The following is a 17024-nucleotide window of genomic DNA, read 5'->3' as shown; positions in this document are numbered from 1 at the left end:
AGGAAGTAGAAAACCACCAGCAACCCCACTGCGTTCTGCTGAAATAATGCAGAAAGGGTTTAGGCAGTTTGTGACCAGCTTGCTGAGATATAGCCAGAGGTCTCATACTGGGATATGCAGTTCTAAAGGTGCTGTCAGATCCTTACTGAAAATAGAAGTGAGGCAGACCTCGGTTTTATGGTGGCATATCTCATGTAGTGCTACATGGTTGGTTTGGAGTATTTGATCAGTATTGGTTTCCAGGCCTTTGCTCATCTAATAATCAGCCATGCCTTCTATTAGCACCTCCGTGTGCCAGCCAAATACTGAACCCCTGTCCCTTTTATTTTGAAAGCAGTGAGGGAGTCAGGGCAGAATTAGATGCTTTTGCAGTGGTTCCAGATGGACAGAGTGTGATTCATAGTTCTCATGTTCCTGAGCAGAGACAGGGGACCATGTAAGGTTTGTTTTAAACAATCTTTGTACTGCATATACATGGCAAATTGTCACAGCAGCTTCTGAGCTGTCAAGCTTGTACTTGTCTTTTTGTAGCCCATTGATGATCTTGAAAGCAGAAAATACCCACAACACATTGTGCGCTGGCCAATACATCTCCTGCGCAGGGACTTGGAAGTTGGGCTAGCGCAAAATATGTGGACCAGATCTGCATGGAAGGTGTCAGAAGATGGCACGTTCCCATCTCTTTTCATCTAACGCAGAATAAAGCTAGCTAATTAGGCAAAGCTGTTCTAAACAGAAGTTGACAGTCCAGGCTTTGTTACCTTGAGAGGGATGGAAAATATCCTTGGTCTTTTTAATAACCTTTCTGTTGTTTGTGATTGAATATGATCCAATTGCTCTAATGGAGGAGAATATTATGCACAGCATGAGTCAGCAACACTTTCTTCCAGGAACAGTTGACAGCAAAGAAAGTTCCCAAACTCTCTGCAGAAATATTCCTCCCCCTAGATGAGGAACTGGACTGCATCCACCAGTACCTGCTGGTGCCTCCCCTTGAGATGGACTTGCACTTGTCTGACTGGAATATGGAACCATCCAAGGTTCATTCGAGGTTAGAAGACACAACTCAATGTGCAGCAAAAGCACTTGGGAGCTGGATGCAGGAAAGGGAAGCCAGTCGCAGAAGTTCGGTGTGCCAGTGCATGTTCCAGCAATTGGTAGCTTTGAAATGAGGTCCTCGACAGCACTGGCCAGAGGAGGATGTTAACAATTCCAAATGCTTAGGCTCATATGAGGTCATCCAGTAAAAAAGACTGGGTTGTTTCTTGTAAAATACAGATGTATAGCCACCAGCTAAAGGGTGTTTGGGAACAGATTTGAAAGCTACTAATCAATATGTGCATGCTCCACTCTGTGACAGGAAAAAATAGACCAAAAATTCTTGCCCTGTTAGGATAAATTAAATAAGGTGGAATATTTTAAAATACTAAATCTTCAAAACATGCAATGGGCTCTTAAGTAGAACTGTGGACTTTAGTGAAAAGATGCTAGGAATGAGTTTTCCCTGCTTTCCTATATACTCACCTTAGAGATTTAACCCCCTACCTACTGATATTTTCCTATTGCAGTGTTTGTATTAAGTACAACCATCTGATAAAATGTTCCAGCAAATAAAAAAAACATGCACTGAAACTGTCCTGGCATCTGAACAGCCTCCTTGTGCAAATCCATACATCCATACTGGAAATTTTTGCCAAGCAAAGCTACAGTCTCATAAGCAATTCCAAGTTTTGGATTGACTTTTGTTCATTCTGTTGTGGCTGTTAGATATTTGTTGCCCCACTGGATAAAGTTTCTGGCAGCTACCAAGTGATTAGCTATGGTGGGATCCAACATTTTCCTATGAAATGAGCATTTCTGCCAAAGGTGCCAGCCCAAAGTGCAGCACTGCTGCTTTTTAAATGATCCAGACATATTAAACAACCTAAACCACTCCCTGTTCAATGCCAGGTTGCCCAGCCCCCTCTCTGCTCTGTGCTCAGGTCAGTGAATGTACCAAATGCTTCCTTCCAGTGAGTTGAGACCTTGGTCTGTGCCAAACTGCATCCACTGAGGTCTCTGCTCTTCACCTTATACCTCAGAGGAGAAGAAGAGATGTGGGCACATAGGCAAGACTTGCATTTCACAAAGTTCCTACCGATTTTTAGAAAGTTTACAACAGAGCCCCAGGCCTTAAAAGAACAGTGTGATTGCCACAAAGAACAGTGTGGGAAAACCAGTATACATGCATGTGCAGCCCTCCCACACGCATACTGACTACCCCAGATATAGGCATACCCACAGATCAGCACCTACACACAAATGTTTTTGACACACTTATTCTCAGCATCCTGTTCTCTTACAGCAGCCTCAGTTGGAGGAAGGGAGAAAATATGTTTCTTCTAACCTAATCTTCTAATGACCTTTCTGCCAACTCCACTTCCCTGCCTGTGTCTAAGCTGCCCATGGAAGTGATGGGAAACAAGATCACAATGTAGAGAGTGATTTTCCTCCTCAAGAGGTCATTGGGGTCTGTCTGCTAGATTGTGATGTGCTGCCCAATTGCTCTGAAGAGATTCAGGGTAAATAAGCAGATAAGAAAATTGTTTACAATTGTGTCTCTTGGGCCCCTTGCAGCTTTGCCGAAGTTCTTGCAGAGTCAAAGGACTGTGACTGTGTTGCAAACCTGGTGCAAATGGGCTTCCATTGCCTTTTCCCTTCCTGGACTGCAAACTCCCTGCAAAGCCCGGCAGCAGGTCTCAGCCCTCTCACTCTGCCCTGCACATTTCCTACAGCTGCCTGCAACCGCAGGGAAGAAAAGTGGGAGAGCAGGCAAACTCAGCAGCATGCCATGCTGGCTGGCTCTGAATGCTCTGGTACAAGCTAATATTTAGAGGGTGACCATCTCAACTTTTGTTGAGAGTCTTTTAGAGCTCTGTAAGACATACTCAACAGCTGTCTTCCAAAGCTGTCCTGTAGCAGTCTGGGGCTGTGATGGGTTCTGGCAGGAGATGCCTGAATCCCTTGCTCCTCTCCCTCTTGCCGGGAGGATGCAGGAGACAAGCACTTCTCAATTGCAGGGCATTCCTGGCCTCTACGCTGCCTGTCAGGGGGGAGATTCATTAGCAGCAGGGAGGCTCTCTGCTCTGGAATTGGAGTAATTTGTCTCAGGAAGGAGCCCAGGCGCCTTGCTAGCTGTGTGGCAGCTTCTGCTCAAGGGAGACAAGCACTCTGTCAATAAACAAGGAGCCTGGGGAATGGCTCCAGCTGACAGAGGACATTATTAACAACCAGCGCTTTGGCCGAGGGTAGATCAGCCTCCCACTATCTGCTTTAAGAGGGGAAGGAAAAACAGAGCTAAAGATGGCAGCCTTGAGAGGAGCTGGAGTTTTGGCATCCTCCTGCAAAGTCCCCTGCTGCGAGGCCTAGGGCTGACAGCCCTCACAGAGTGACTGTATATTTTCCCAGTGTCAAGGGTCTTCAGCTTGTGACAGGCTCAGCTCAGGAACAGTTTTGCTTCCCAGCCCACCATGGGTGGGCTCACCTACGAAGGTCTTCCAGACCAGAGCTTCCTCATTCCCTCTCTCCCTCTCTCAGTTTGCCCTGGGTACAAGGGGTGTCTTCCAGTATCCGCTTCTGCAGCTTCTTGCTTTAGAGGGCCTGTGGATTTTTGTGCAGCTCCTTCCCTTGCCATGCAGTGAAGAAAGCATTGAGGCAATTTAAGAGAAGGCTGTTCCACTGCTTTCACTTTTGGGAACCTAGTATTAGTACAAGGAAGAGCAAGAAACACCATCCCACATGGCCATATACTTCTAGCTGTGACTGGAACTGGAGAAGCTGTTGACTCTTGTCATGGCTGGACTCCTAAACTCATCTCCTCAGGTGGAAGAAGCCTCTAAGATAAAACAATTGTTGATTCACTTTATAGTCATACTCCATTTGCCACAGCACCATCAGGGTGGAAGAAGAGAAATCTCAGCTTTGTTGTGACATTGATAGTTCGTCCCTCTCTGTCTTACAGCCCTAGAGCTGCCAGGAGAGTGAGTCCTTGGCTCTTGCGTAAAAAAGCATGTGGTGCAAGCGCTCAGCCCATGGGTTAGGTCTTTGTAGACCCTTTTGTTTGGAACCACACCCACAAAGTTAGTTGTGAAATCTTTCAGCTGAACACCTGAGTGTCCAACCAGCTTTCTGCATAGACAGACAGGGTGTTTCATCAGTGTCATCTTGGTCTTCACAGTTCTTGAAGGAGGTAGCTCTTCATGCCATGGCTTCTTATCACTGTGGAGCTGCAGCTGTGATGGTTTGATAGCTAAGGGTGCTTTCACTATGCTGTTCAGATCCTGTTGCCTGGGTGTAATGGTGAGAGTTTTATGCAATTTAAATCTCTTTTCAGACTGAATGCTCTTATGCTTAACCTGAGATCAGAGGAAAATGTATTGGGCACTGACGCCTTTCCTTTCAGCGATTATTTTGTTACCACAACAGGCCTAAAGTCCAAAGTTCAGAGCTGGCTGGAGGTTTAGAGGCCTCTTATTTATTCCAGGATTTGGGTGCTTAGAAATGGAATGGATGGATCTGACGTTCAAATTCTTTGCTTCCCATTATCTAGCTTGGGACTATTCAGATTTAAAATTCAGGTGTGAGCTCATCTTTGGCAGAGTTGTGCAGGTAAACCACCAGTTGATTTCTACTTGCAGAAAGCTGGAAAAACTTTACAGCAAGACTGGCTCAAGGTCTCTCCCTTGTGGTTAAAAATTACTATCCTGGGGCTGAGAGTGTTGTAGGGTCTCTGGACTGCTGCCTGCAGGCTCGTTTCCACCGCGGCAGGAAAAGAATGAGGGAGTTTCTAGGTCTGCTGGTATTTAAAAGCTGAAACAGGTTCCATCCAGATAAATGGTCCATTTCTGCTCTGAAACGAGCTCTGGACTCTGCTCCAAGCCCATAAGTGGATTGCCTTCTGGCCAGCCTAGCTCTCTGGTGATTGAAAAGCTGAGAGGAGTTAGAAGGGGGGTGGTTAGGGATGCGATGTTCAGAGGCTGTGTGGACCCAAACTAGCTGGATTCACTGAACTCATCACTGAAATCATGGTGCCTGTCTGTTTTAATTCTCCCCGAATCAGCCCTCTCCCATGAGTTAAACAATCTTGCCTGCAGATTGAGGGGGGTGGGAGGGATTTGAACATTAATCTGATGTAGATTATACATCCGCCTCCCTCTCTCTCCCCTTCTCACTCTCTCTCTCCCTCTCTCCCTCTCTTTCTGTCTGTTTCTCTCCCCTCCCTCTCCTTCCTGCTCCATCTCTTCAAGAAAGTGAACATAAAGTAAAAACACGGAGAGAGAGAGGCAGAGAGAGAAAAAGCTCCCTGAAGAGGGAAGCCCCAGCAGCCAGTAGCTGTTTGGATTTGCCTGGTGCTGCCTTTCTTGCTTTGCTCCCAAGGAATACCTTTAATGGGATCAATTGCTTCAGTTCCTTTATAACCAAGTCCACCGGAAAGGCAGACTCAACATATTATGGGCAACTGTGTGAAGTCTCCACTGAGAAACCTCTCAAAAAAGGTATGTTCCCTGAATCAAAGTACGTTGTGCGTTTCCAGCCCTGCTTCTTGGGATGGGTGACGTTGTGGGCAGATGGGAACGGGAGGTGGGAGAAACACAGAGATGTGTATGAAGGGTTCAGCTCTCTTCACCAGACTTTTTTTGCAAGAGCTGCTCATGCAAGTGCAGCCGTTAGAGCCTCGGATGCTGAGAGCCATAATGTGTGTGTAAATAAATGTGCGCATATGCATGTACAGGAGTAGGCTTGTGTCCTGCTCCATGTGTGTGCGTATAGCTGTCCTCTGGATACGTGCAAGCTTGTGTTTGTCGATGTGCAGTACACTGGCACACGTCTTCTGTATGAGCATCTTAATGTATGTGTATATGTGTGAGTTTGTGTGTGTGTGTGCATGTGCTTCAGTTGAGAGGTATCTGCATGAGTCTAGTTATGTGTCATTTCTGTAGTGACATATATTCACATACGTGTGAATGCATGTGTGTCTGTACGTATTCCTGTTGGTGTGTAAAAACATGCACACCTAACAAGCTCATCCAAAGTGTGTGTGTGTCCTTAGCTCTTTGTGTCTCTGCGTATGCATCCTGAGGTGCGTGAGCAGGTGTGCAATGATTGTTGTATACCTGCTTGTGTGGCGCTGTGTGTATACCTGACAGTGGATATCCTCACAGAAGTCTGTATGTAGTAGACATGTGTGTGTTTTTGTGTATATCCATTCTTGCGTATACACATATCTGGTTTTGTTGGTATCTGTTTGAGTACAGAAGCATGTTATCCTCTGTGATCTGTTTGTCCACGTCTCTTTGAGTGGATACTCTGGGCCCTGGCTATGTGTTTGTGCATCATGTTGCATGTCAGCATGGCCCATGTGTCTACACGCTTGGGCCCAGCTGGACTTCATCTGGGAGCTGCCATGTGTATCTGTTAGGCTTCAACACACGATCTGCTCTGTGCTGAGGTTTTACAGTGATCCCAGGATGATTTAGATTCAGGAACCATTCTGCTATTAGGGACTAGATTGAAATGGGAATGACGTGCCCCAGAAATATTTGACTTGAGTTTGACTGAGAAGGGTCTTGCAGCACTGTGTACCTGTCAGCCGCATGGTTCTCACTTAGCATCGCTGCAAATCTAATAACTCAGCAAAAAGCTATGCAATTCATTCCTCGTAAATGAAAAAGTTATGCTAAGCATCTGAAGTATTGCAGTGAGGAGATACCCCTGTGGAGACTTTGCTGACTGAAATGCTACTGCCATCAGGATGCTCCACTCAGGAGACCTTGCCACCCAAGAAAGCCGCTCTGAGAAGGAGCTGCTGGGGACAGGACCTCCCTAGCAGGGAGCTTCTTCTGGCCGGAGATATGTCTCTTCTGTGTAGAAACAGTTTGCTTGTTATCTCGGCTACTGTAAACAAAGCCAGTAATGTCATAGTGCTGCTGCAGGGGAGCTGGGATACACAAGGAGGGAATTCATCACCAAGCAGCTAGGCAATGCTCAGACCAGTCCCTAGGTCAGGGTGAGCTTCGGGGAGAGGCAGAAGTAATTGAGGTTCACCCAAATGTTGCATATACGGAAAATCAACTTGGTTGCTTGTAGGTTGCCTCCAACTTGCAATAAGATGAGTTGGCTGCAGCTGTGCTCAAAATGATCAAGGCAATTGCAATTAAAGTCTGAGGTGTGGCCAGGCTGCTTGAATCAAAACGGATTCAGGAACTGATAAGCTCTGTGTCGTCAGTCTTTTAGGTAATTTATGCTTTCATTCCTAAAAGCTGCTTCGAATAACACACTTTGTGCCTAGTTAGAAGGCCTGGGATGGCAGGACTAAAGAGAGAAAGTTGTGAAGCTGAATTAGAATATTTCTCAGACATCACTCCAGCCAGTCATGAATTAAGGCCTCAGGCACTCACCCTGACAGGTCCTGGGGCTCTGCTGTTCTTTTGATCATGACACACATGATTATAGTGGACACTTTGCAGATCAGTCTTAACACTGCACAAATTCACTTGGCTGTTTTATGATCCCCGTCTTTTTTCTCAGATTTTACTTTGGGCAAACTAATTTTCTTGAAATGGTAAAGAGGAGGGATTGTAGACAATGTGTGTGAGAGCTGCTCTTGGATGACACACTGATCTCTTGAATACATGATTTCAACCCCAAATTTGGGAGTCACTCCCAGGCACTAGTTGTCTTGGTCTGGGACTGGCTGACACGGGGATACCTTGCCTGTTCAGGTGGCAATGCTCAGGCTTTGTCTCCACAATGTCTGCTGTTGGCAGCTTTGCTTTCCCACTGTCACAGTGTCCTCCCAGTAATCACAGTGTCCAGCCTGGCTGGCTTTCCCTCTGAGAGGCACTGCAGTTGGGATGAAGAGGTTCCTCTGGGCTTGCTGCCCTGCAAAGTCCCTCTGACACACAGGCAGGAAAATGAAGTGAATCCTCTTGTGCTTCTTCTGTGCAGAAAAGAAAAAGATTTGGCATCCAGGTCCCTCACTTTGCCACCCTTCACCATCACTATGGCCATCTCTAAATCAGTCTGGTCTCTCTTCCCTCTCCAAGGTCAGCTGGTCTGACACAGCCAAGGGCTGGACTCAGGAAGGGTAGTGGTTCTTTGCTTGGGGAAGAGGCAGGGAAAGCCTGAGGCTCCCCAGTCCTCTTCTTGCATTTTCCTTGTTGTGCACACTGCTGCTTTCCCTGTAACGGGCAGCTGACATTGCTATACCTCTATTTGCTATACCTCTATACCTTGTGCCCGTATCACAGCTCCCTTCCTGGCTCTGCTGGGATGTAGGAGGAGCGTGGTGGAGGGAACTTGTGGGGATACTTGCAGGAGAAACGGGGCGGGGGGGGGTGTCTGCTGGCAGAAGGAACATAGAATGCCATAAATCCTGCCTGCAATGGGAGAGCAGGGCAGGAATCCCCTGTTGGGGTCTCGCTAAGCCATGTGCCGTATTGTCCAGGCACTGCGGCAAGTTGACTGGTCAAGATCTTTGGTGGCTCTTGGCAACAGTTTCATCAAACTGGCAATCTCTTCTGCACAGGAAAATAACAGGATGACCATTCTGTAGTACTGCTGTGGCTTGGTAATAAGTTCTGTCGACTGGAAGGGTCAGCAAACAAGGATTAGGAGCTGTGGGGCCTTTGATCTTTCACATAGCTTCACTGGAATTAAACACAGAACCAATGTGGGCTATTTTAAGTGATTCATATTATTTGGTATATTAAACTGAAAAATGTGCCAGGAAATAAAGCTGATAATTTTGAAAATACATTGCACTGATATCACAAAGCTGTGCAGTTCAGCACAGATGCCTTGACATTTAGCTGAGCTAGTAATATGCCATTTGTGGACGGATGCTCATCTTTCAGGTTTTTAAGGACAAGTGTCCTGTGTCAAATTTAATCAGAGACAGATTCCTTGCTCATCCATGACTGCAATGAAAATGCTTTTGTGCGTCATCATTTTCTTTCTCCATGGCTTGCTTTTTCAGTTGTTTTTGTTTTGATGCTTGATATTCACATGACATTATACATGAGCAGATTGGTGTAAGGCTGTGTACAAAAGGCGAACTACAAACCATGTGTGCAATATAATAGCACATGGCAGGCATAGAAAGTAGATACAATAGACTCGGACAACTGTAAATGGGGCGTGTGTGTGTATCTGGTCTTTTAGCCTGAAAAAGCACCTCAGGCTTTAAGAAAAGGGTTAATAGAGACAATGGCAATTGACAGAGCTTCTCTGATCACCCTTGGGAACACCAGCTGTAAAAGTAGACTCATTCCTGAAGAGGACTCTGATGTATGATTAATGTTTATTCTATAAAACCAAGGGTCCTGTGGGTTGTGCTGGCTTTTTATAGCTGCATGGGAATATCAGGATAAGAGTTTTCTTGCAGAGCCAGGGAAATGCATTTCTATAAAAGGAAAGCAGTGCCTCCTTATAAAATCCAGTGCTGGATTCTGTTCTGGAGCCCGAGCTTAGCAGGACGTGTGCACTTAGGAAAATGTGCAAATGCAAACAGACAAAAATGTTGTGCCTGTGCCTGATCTCCGCTTTGGGACTGTCAGTGATTAGAAGAGGCCAGTGCAGTAACTGCCTGAGACCCTGAGGATGTAACTAATTAGAAGTGGCACAGGGAGTGTGAGCCTGCAGTTGGCAGAGCCACCTGATGCTGTAAACGGCCTTCTAAGAACATTATAAAGTGTGTGATGCTGTGTTGCTGAAATGTAACGTGGAGCCTAGTGCAGTGTCTTTGTGCAGGCTCTGCCTGGCCTCCTGGGGATGCCCTGGCCAATGTGGCTCTGCTAGCAGCTTCACCCGGGGCACAGGCTGGCACATGTACTGTTAGGTGACATGTGCTCGTCCTTTGCAGCTCATTCAAGGGATTGTTAACTCTGGGGCTGATAGTGGGAGCGTGGTCCTCTGGGCTGTGACTGGGTAGATGTGAGCAGTGCTGAGAGTTTGATGTCATTTCAAAGTTTAATTCTCCTGGTTGGTTGTACTTCTATCAGCTTTTGAAAAGAACTCCTGGACTTACTGCTTCTGTACAAATCCTAATAGACCAGTGGGGGGGACGCAGTGTGGACCAGATGAAGGAAATTTAGCAATAATGTCTCTGCGAGGTGGTTCAGTAAAACTTCAGAGGAATGGCTGGGTGAGATGGGGAGGTAACATCCTCTGTTGTATTGTTTGCTTGCTGCTGGTTGGCTGGGAAGATCCGCCATGAGGAGAAGACGTGCTATAAGGCTGTCCAGACGAGTGAAGAGGGGCCGTCGTCTTGCGAGTACCAGGGTCCGCTCATGATGCTGGCCCAGAACTGCGCCGTCATGCACAACCTGCTGGGGCCAGCATGCATCTTCCTGAGGAAGGGCTTCGCAGAAAACAGGCAGCCTGTACGTAAGTTACACCCAGCCGGGCAAGACACGCACAAAACCACACGGATGTGAGATGGGGATGCAGAGCTGTTCGCATGCTCCATCTGCGTGGAGCTCTGTAACCCCCAGCCCTGGGTCTCGAGCATCCCAGCTTCAGCTCCAAATGCAAATACAATCACAGGCAAATGTCTAACCTGGAGGATGTGCAGAGATATCTCTGTGCCTAAAGAACAAGAAAAGAGGATTCTAAAAATGCAGCTATGGAAGATAGATCCAAACCTACACTCAAGTAGGCATAATCATATGGACTCAGGAGAAGGACTTAGGACTTCAGATCTTACTAAATCATACGGACTCAGGAGGAGTCCAGTGTTCAAAGCTATTATTCCAGCAAGACATCCACATCTGATTCCCAGAGGCTCAGATTAGCATTTAAGGCCTAAATTGCCACTTAAATGTAAATCATGGCATCCGTATCGGGAACAAGCTGTCCCACAGAGATGCCCATGTTTGCTGCTGTTCCTGTCAGCTCACAGTGAGCACACTAGTACCAGCAGAAATAAGCATGGATCTACCTCCTCACAGATACCCAAACACAATCCCTCATAGACTATCATACCCAGCCTGACACCACAGCAATCCCAGCCAAATAAACCAAAGAGCATCAGTCTGTCCTCATATTTGCAAATAGTGCCAGACTACCAAATGCTATTACCCATACATACACAGAGATAAATAGCAAAAACACATCTATCCATTTAGTCACACCTATTTGTAACTATGTGTTCATATGCATGTAATGCATGCATTTATATACAAACAATAAAAATATGTGGTTTTATGTAAATCCAAATAGATACACCTGGGCATGTTAAATATACATAAATATGCACCCCAGTGTTGTATCTTTACAAGAAGTAAAACATGTTTCTGCATATAGACATTTGATTCCTACAATAACATGAAATTAAAGACATCAGAAGCATATGCTTAACACAATTTTTATGGGTACGTATGAGTGAACATGTGCATTGTCAGATATTGACCCAGTGCATTCGATAGTCTTGTGGTGAGACAAAGCTCACCCCAATCACCTGAGAGTCAGAGCTTTCTTGGCTTTGTAAGAAATCTCTTACTCATACGTTGATACAGCTATTTCTATTTCTGAAACCTCTTCTTCAACCAACAAACAAACAAAAACAGTCATTATTTGTCCTTATTGATCAAAGGCCTTTTGTTCTTCCTAGCCTTCAACCACTAAGTGATCACACATTCCTTGCACCAGTTCACTAAAACATAAAACGTAATATTCTCACACAAGCACACTTGCTGGCATGGACAGAGCCACCTGTCCTAGGAGACAGGTCCAGCTCCCTAGTGGAAGGCTGGAAGGCTCGCAGCTGGACAGGTATCCATCCTGCTTAGGCCATGGAAATGCACAGTACCCTATGAAGTCTCCAAAATAGGATTAGTGATGTCTGTAACTACTCTGATGTAGAATAAATGCATCTGATAAACAGCTTTACTTTTACTGACTTGATACCAACAGGATTTATTGTGCATAGAAAAGAAATAAATGAGGTTAAGACCATTATGTATAATGGACTCTCTGAGGGTCACCTCTGCTCATATCTAGGATCTAAGCTCTCTGAACCATTTTATTCCTCTTTCCATATGTTTTCCAAAAGCTTTAGAGTGATTCGGCCCATGTTTTCCCAAGCCATTTTCCTCCTTTATCATTTTAGGGGATCTTCTTTCAAATTTAAAGCAGCAAACCTCTTCATGATGTTAGTTATTGCTTGAGTCAGATTTTTGGAGGGACATAAACCCTCCCCCTCCTTTTGCATTCGCAGTCTGTGGTGCTCTGATGGTAGAATCTGCATGTGCAAAGATATGCTCGGAGCCCTGCAAATACAAATGCCTTGGTGTGCAAAATTAGAGCCAGTGCTGAAGCCCCCACTTCTGACACGTATCAGTCATGTCCATTGCAATGTGCTCTTCAGCGAGTGAGGAGGAGGACGGTCTTGTGAGGACTGTGCTGGAGGAAGGCCTGGGTCCTACCCCACCCACTCCCACAAGACAGCAGTTACCATGGGTGAGTCACGGCACCCTTTGCCCCGTGGTGATGGTAATCATACCCCTGCATCTGCTGCTGCGCCAAGCCAACTATCAGCATCCAGCGGTTTCTCCAGGGATTAATGTTTGTAAACTCTGGAATAAGGTGCACAAGGTGTTGGTACTGATCATGGGTGGGTTTCATCTGCTATTTTATCTATGGCAGGAGGGCAATAATGCCTCCTGCATCTGGTCTAAGGAGTTTGAATTGTTTTATTACTTGGTGTTGATGAAAGCAGAACAAATGGGATGACATGTTTGAAAATACCAGGTCTGTGAAGGATGAAACGGCAGAGCCAGTGTGCTCTGACAGTTCCATCCAGCACAGAGATGCCTCTGGGAAGGTTATGAGTGGCAAGCTGGTCATTTCTCTGGCACAGCCCACTTCTGCACAGACGTAAACCAGTGTGTGTCCTAGTTTGCTATGCACTTTGCGCAGCTGCCATGAGAGTTTCCAGAAGAGCCTGTGGTTAAATAGCAAAGGATCATCCTTCTCAAAATGATCAAGGGCACCGTCTCCAGGGGTGTGTGGTGAGGCTGGAGGACACCTGGAAGGCAAGGAGAAACTCCCCATGGTTGAGGGGAAAAGCCGAGAGTGAGACAACAAAAGAGATCGCATTTCTGTGTTTCCAAATTCTCAGATGTTTTGGATTTGCCTGGGAGCCATGAGAGGAATTAGAAAGGGCATTTAAACCAGAAAGCAGTGCATTTCCATGCTCGTCTCTTCTTCCTGGTGCAGTGTTGGAATTTTCCTATACTCTTTTATATCCTCCCCCTTCTTCCAAGAAATTCAATTTGGATGTTTGAAGTTGCAGTGTTTCCTGAACATGGTGAATCCTTGTCCTGTTTTGTTTGTAGATAACCTTGATGATGTATATGTTGTGTGTCTGCCTTCATGCCTGGTTTTAAAAATGCTTGTATATGGAGTTAAGCCTGGGGGGAAGGGGGAAGTTCCTGCCTTTTTGTGGGGACTGATTGTAGGACGTGGCACGGGGATGTTGGCTGTAAGAGAGCTCATGGCTGTCGCTGTTCTGCCAGAAGGACGGGGATCAAGCAGTGATCCAAGAGATGACAGTACGGACCTGCTGGTTACAGGGATTGCTCCCAGCTGTTTTGATCTGGCTGTGTCAGTGGGAGCTGCAGTAGGAAATGCAATCAGAGCTCTAGAGGAGATCATAACTGCTGCAGGGACAGTCTCTGCTGCAGGACTTGGTGCTGGGGAACGATGTAGGAGTTTTCATGAAGGTACTCATAGCACCATCAGGTGGGGAGGCCACACGTACTGCTGGGCTGGCCCAGGTCTCTTCTGTTTTGGGGGAGCACCTGTCATCCCCCTGTCTGGCAGATGAGAGGGAGAGGGGCTTCCACAGAAAAGCATGCAGGCTAACACCCCTCCCATTGGGGAGGAAAGCTGGGAAACCTTGGTAGGTAGATGGTATTAAACATGTCATCACCTTCTTGGTTCTTCTCTCACTTTCTGGCTTGTCCCAGAACTGTTTACGCCAACAAGTGCTATTCTGAAACTATGTTTTTGGCAAACAAATGGCTTTAACATAGTATGTTCTCTTTTTGCAGGATAGAGAACTGCGTCCGGAAGAAATTGAAGGTAAAATTTGTTGCTTCTTCTCTGTCACCTTCCTCTCTGCCTAGCGAAAACCTACTGGCTGGCTCTTCCAGGTTGGCCCCCATGGGGTAAAAGAATTTGGGGCAAATCAAAGAAGATGGTTAGTGGACTAATTCCTGGAAACCCCAGCAAAAGAAATAATATGTAAAACTACAAAAATGATGACTGTGAAGGAATTTGCATCCATTCCAGCTTCTTCTGGGTGGGAGGATAAGTAAAGTAATGGGATATTGGCTGTCAAAGAACTGCTGTCCACCCCAGCTCCCACAGAAAGTGCTGTAGAGCGTGATACAATAGTATGGCTCCAGGGAAGCTGTTTTACCTGCTAATCCCTACAGTGAGGGTTACATAATATAGTGGAGGGGTAAAAGTTGGAAAACTTTACTAGTTTCAGTTTCTTTAGGGAGTGCAGTTTAGCAATGATCAGTTTGTGACACTTGTAGTCCAAGCAGGCTTTCCTGTAAGGCACGGGTCAGCAGTGCTGCTGATAGATGAGCTTAACATTGCTGCAGTCATTGCCTCTTTGCAGGGAGATTTGCTGGGAAAATACAGAGTATTTTAGAAAGTCTGCCCTCATAAAGTGCTGCTGATTCTGGGGAGGTTTCTTGGAAAAGGTATTTCAAGCTGTCACTGACAATATTGTTCTTTTTTGATTCACTCCCACAGAATTAAGAGAAGCCTTTAAGGAGTTTGATAAAGACAAGGATGGGTTTATTAACTGCAGGGACCTGGGGAACTGCATGCGAACCATGGGCTACATGCCTACTGAGATGGAGCTAATAGAGCTCTCCCAGCAGATCAACATGAACTGTGAGTAATATCCACCTAGCTGTACCTCCCCGTTGCTGCTGTGCCCTGCGTCATTGCCTCAGGCTCTCTCAGTCTCCTGCTGTATCTTTTCCTTTGGATTCCCCCCCCCCCCTTCATTTGGTTTTCATTTTCATTCCTTATCATCTCTCCTGTTTGTTTGTGGTCCCTAGAAGTTGATGCCTTTGTTTTTTGCTTATGAAAAAGACTGTGTGTACTGTGCTGTATGGGAACAGTGAGTGGAAGGGTTGTCCTTCATGCTTACGCTGTCAGGTATAAATCTGCCCTTGATAGCAGCAATTAGACATCAATGTGTTGTTATATTGAAGCTGTTGTCAGATGGTGTCAGACTGAAGAAGGAGCCTGGGAAGATGCTTTGGTCAGTTGGGTGATGGATGGGCTGTTCACTCTGTGGTGGTTGTTTGTGGATCTGCTGTGTGCCTGGGGATGGGCTGTGAGTAGGCTGTGCTGGCAGCGTCAGATGGGGGCATCTGCTGGAGTCATGGAAAGATGTGACAAACATGTCCAATTCACTGTAACTGTGTTTGTGCCCCTTGTCTTTCATTTCTTGTCACCTCTTGTCTGTGGCAATGCAGGGTATTAGTCTCAGCCAGATGGGGAAAAAGATATTTAGTGCATGTTATTTCTGACACATGATGATGTAAAAACGACAAGTTACATGGTCAAGGGAAGGAAAACAGTTGTGACATACACACTCTACCACACAAAAAGCAGCTGATAACCCTGGCACGCAAGTGCTTAGAATATGAGAGTGTTACTGCCAGCTTTCAGATAGGGGACAAACAAGAAAAAGGACTAATATGATGAATAAGCAGTTGGGCATACTTCAGCCACTGCTAATGGAGCAACATCACTACTGCTGCAGGGCACTGCCCAGGACATGCAGGAAAAACACATATGCTGTGCCCTTGCTATAACCTTTGGCACAGGCACAGCAGAGGGTTGCTGCACTAGAATGATCAAGCCTCTAATACCCGTACATGATGTAATACCAGTGCATGATGCTGTAAAGATGGGACAGTCCATGGAAGCCTAGGATGGAATAGCTTGGGCTCATTCCGCCTAGCCCACAAACCAGAAAATACAAAGACAGTGTAAAACTACCACTGCTTTTCCTTCCACTGCCCCGCACCTTCTGTGCTTTGCTTCCTGGAGAATCAAGGGCACACAGAAGTGCAAAGTGAGTGTGGCTAACTTGGCTAATGTATGGAGTTCTTACACATGACCTTTCATCTTGTCCCAAGTGGGTGGCCATGTGGATTTTGAAGATTTTGTTGAGCTGATGGGACCAAAGCTGCTAGCAGAAACTGCAGACATGATTGGTGTAAAAGAGCTCCGTGATGCCTTCAGAGAGGTGAGTGCTTCCTGCCACGTGCCCCCAGAAAGGTGAGCAACAGGAGACAGGAGAGAGAGAAGACCCACTGAGGAAGAGGAGAGGAGGAGGAGGAGAGAGCAGTGCAGTGGAAGACAGAGAAAGAGCCAAGCCAGGCATGAAACAAGGAAGGAGCGGAAAGTCACTAAGATAAGGGAACCTTTGAGGAAAGGAAGAGGAAAGCTGGTACAGACACAGCAGTTATGAGGGGTTTCTGAAAGAAAGAGAAAAGACAGACTGGATTCAAAATGCACCCAAAGGAGGAAAAGGAGAGACACAAGAAAATGCAGGAAAAACAGGGCACTCAGGAGCAGAACCATACAAAATCCAACCTAGAGCAAGATCCATTTCCATTAACTGTATTTCCCCTGCTGGTATTTTCCATGTGCTTGCAGTTTGATACCAATGGTGATGGCGAGATCAGCACCAGTGAGCTGCGAGAAGCCATGAAGAAGCTTCTAGGGCAGCAGGTGGGCCATCGGGATATTGAAGAGATCATCCGGGACGTGGATCTGAATGGAGATGGGCGTGTTGATTTTGAAGGTGAGAAGGGATGGACACTCCCTGTCCATATGCTGAGGCGTGAGTCAGAGTTTCAGCTCAGAGGCCTAAGTAGAGGGGAAGATTTGCATGCTCAGGGCCCAGGTATCTGAAGCATGGAGAAAAAATCAAACAAAATTTT

General features: G+C 46.2%; 2 protein-coding genes across 6 annotated transcripts in view; both read left to right on the top strand.

The window, feature by feature from the left end:
• Positions 1-17024, top strand: part of RNF10 (ring finger protein 10) — a 202062-nt gene that overhangs the window by 62642 nt on the left and 122396 nt on the right. The window lies entirely within an intron of this gene.
• Positions 1-17024, top strand: part of CABP1 (calcium binding protein 1) — a 28857-nt gene that overhangs the window by 9567 nt on the left and 2266 nt on the right. The window contains exons 2-7 of one of the 5 annotated variants that reach the window (XM_027780868.2): positions 5286-5534; positions 10245-10421; positions 14094-14124; positions 14809-14952; positions 16215-16324; positions 16738-16885. In XM_027780868.2, coding sequence (XP_027636669.1) covers positions 5490-5534; positions 10245-10421; positions 14094-14124; positions 14809-14952; positions 16215-16324; positions 16738-16885 — 655 coding nt within the window. In that variant the 5' untranslated portion in view covers positions 5286-5489. Of the gene's footprint in view, positions 1-5285; positions 5535-10244; positions 10422-13019; positions 13349-14093; positions 14125-14808; positions 14953-16214; positions 16325-16737; positions 16886-17024 lie in introns of those variants that run through there. The other 4 variants (XM_055795839.1, XM_005233230.3, XM_005233229.3 and 1 more) reach the window with 4 other exon arrangements.

This window comes from Falco peregrinus, chromosome 2, assembly GCF_023634155.1.
Source record: "Falco peregrinus isolate bFalPer1 chromosome 2, bFalPer1.pri, whole genome shotgun sequence".
In the NCBI taxonomy this organism is placed as follows: Eukaryota; Metazoa; Chordata; class Aves; order Falconiformes; family Falconidae; genus Falco; species Falco peregrinus.
The sequence above is the reverse complement of the archived record's forward strand: the minus strand, read 5'-3'. Positions and strand labels throughout refer to the sequence as shown.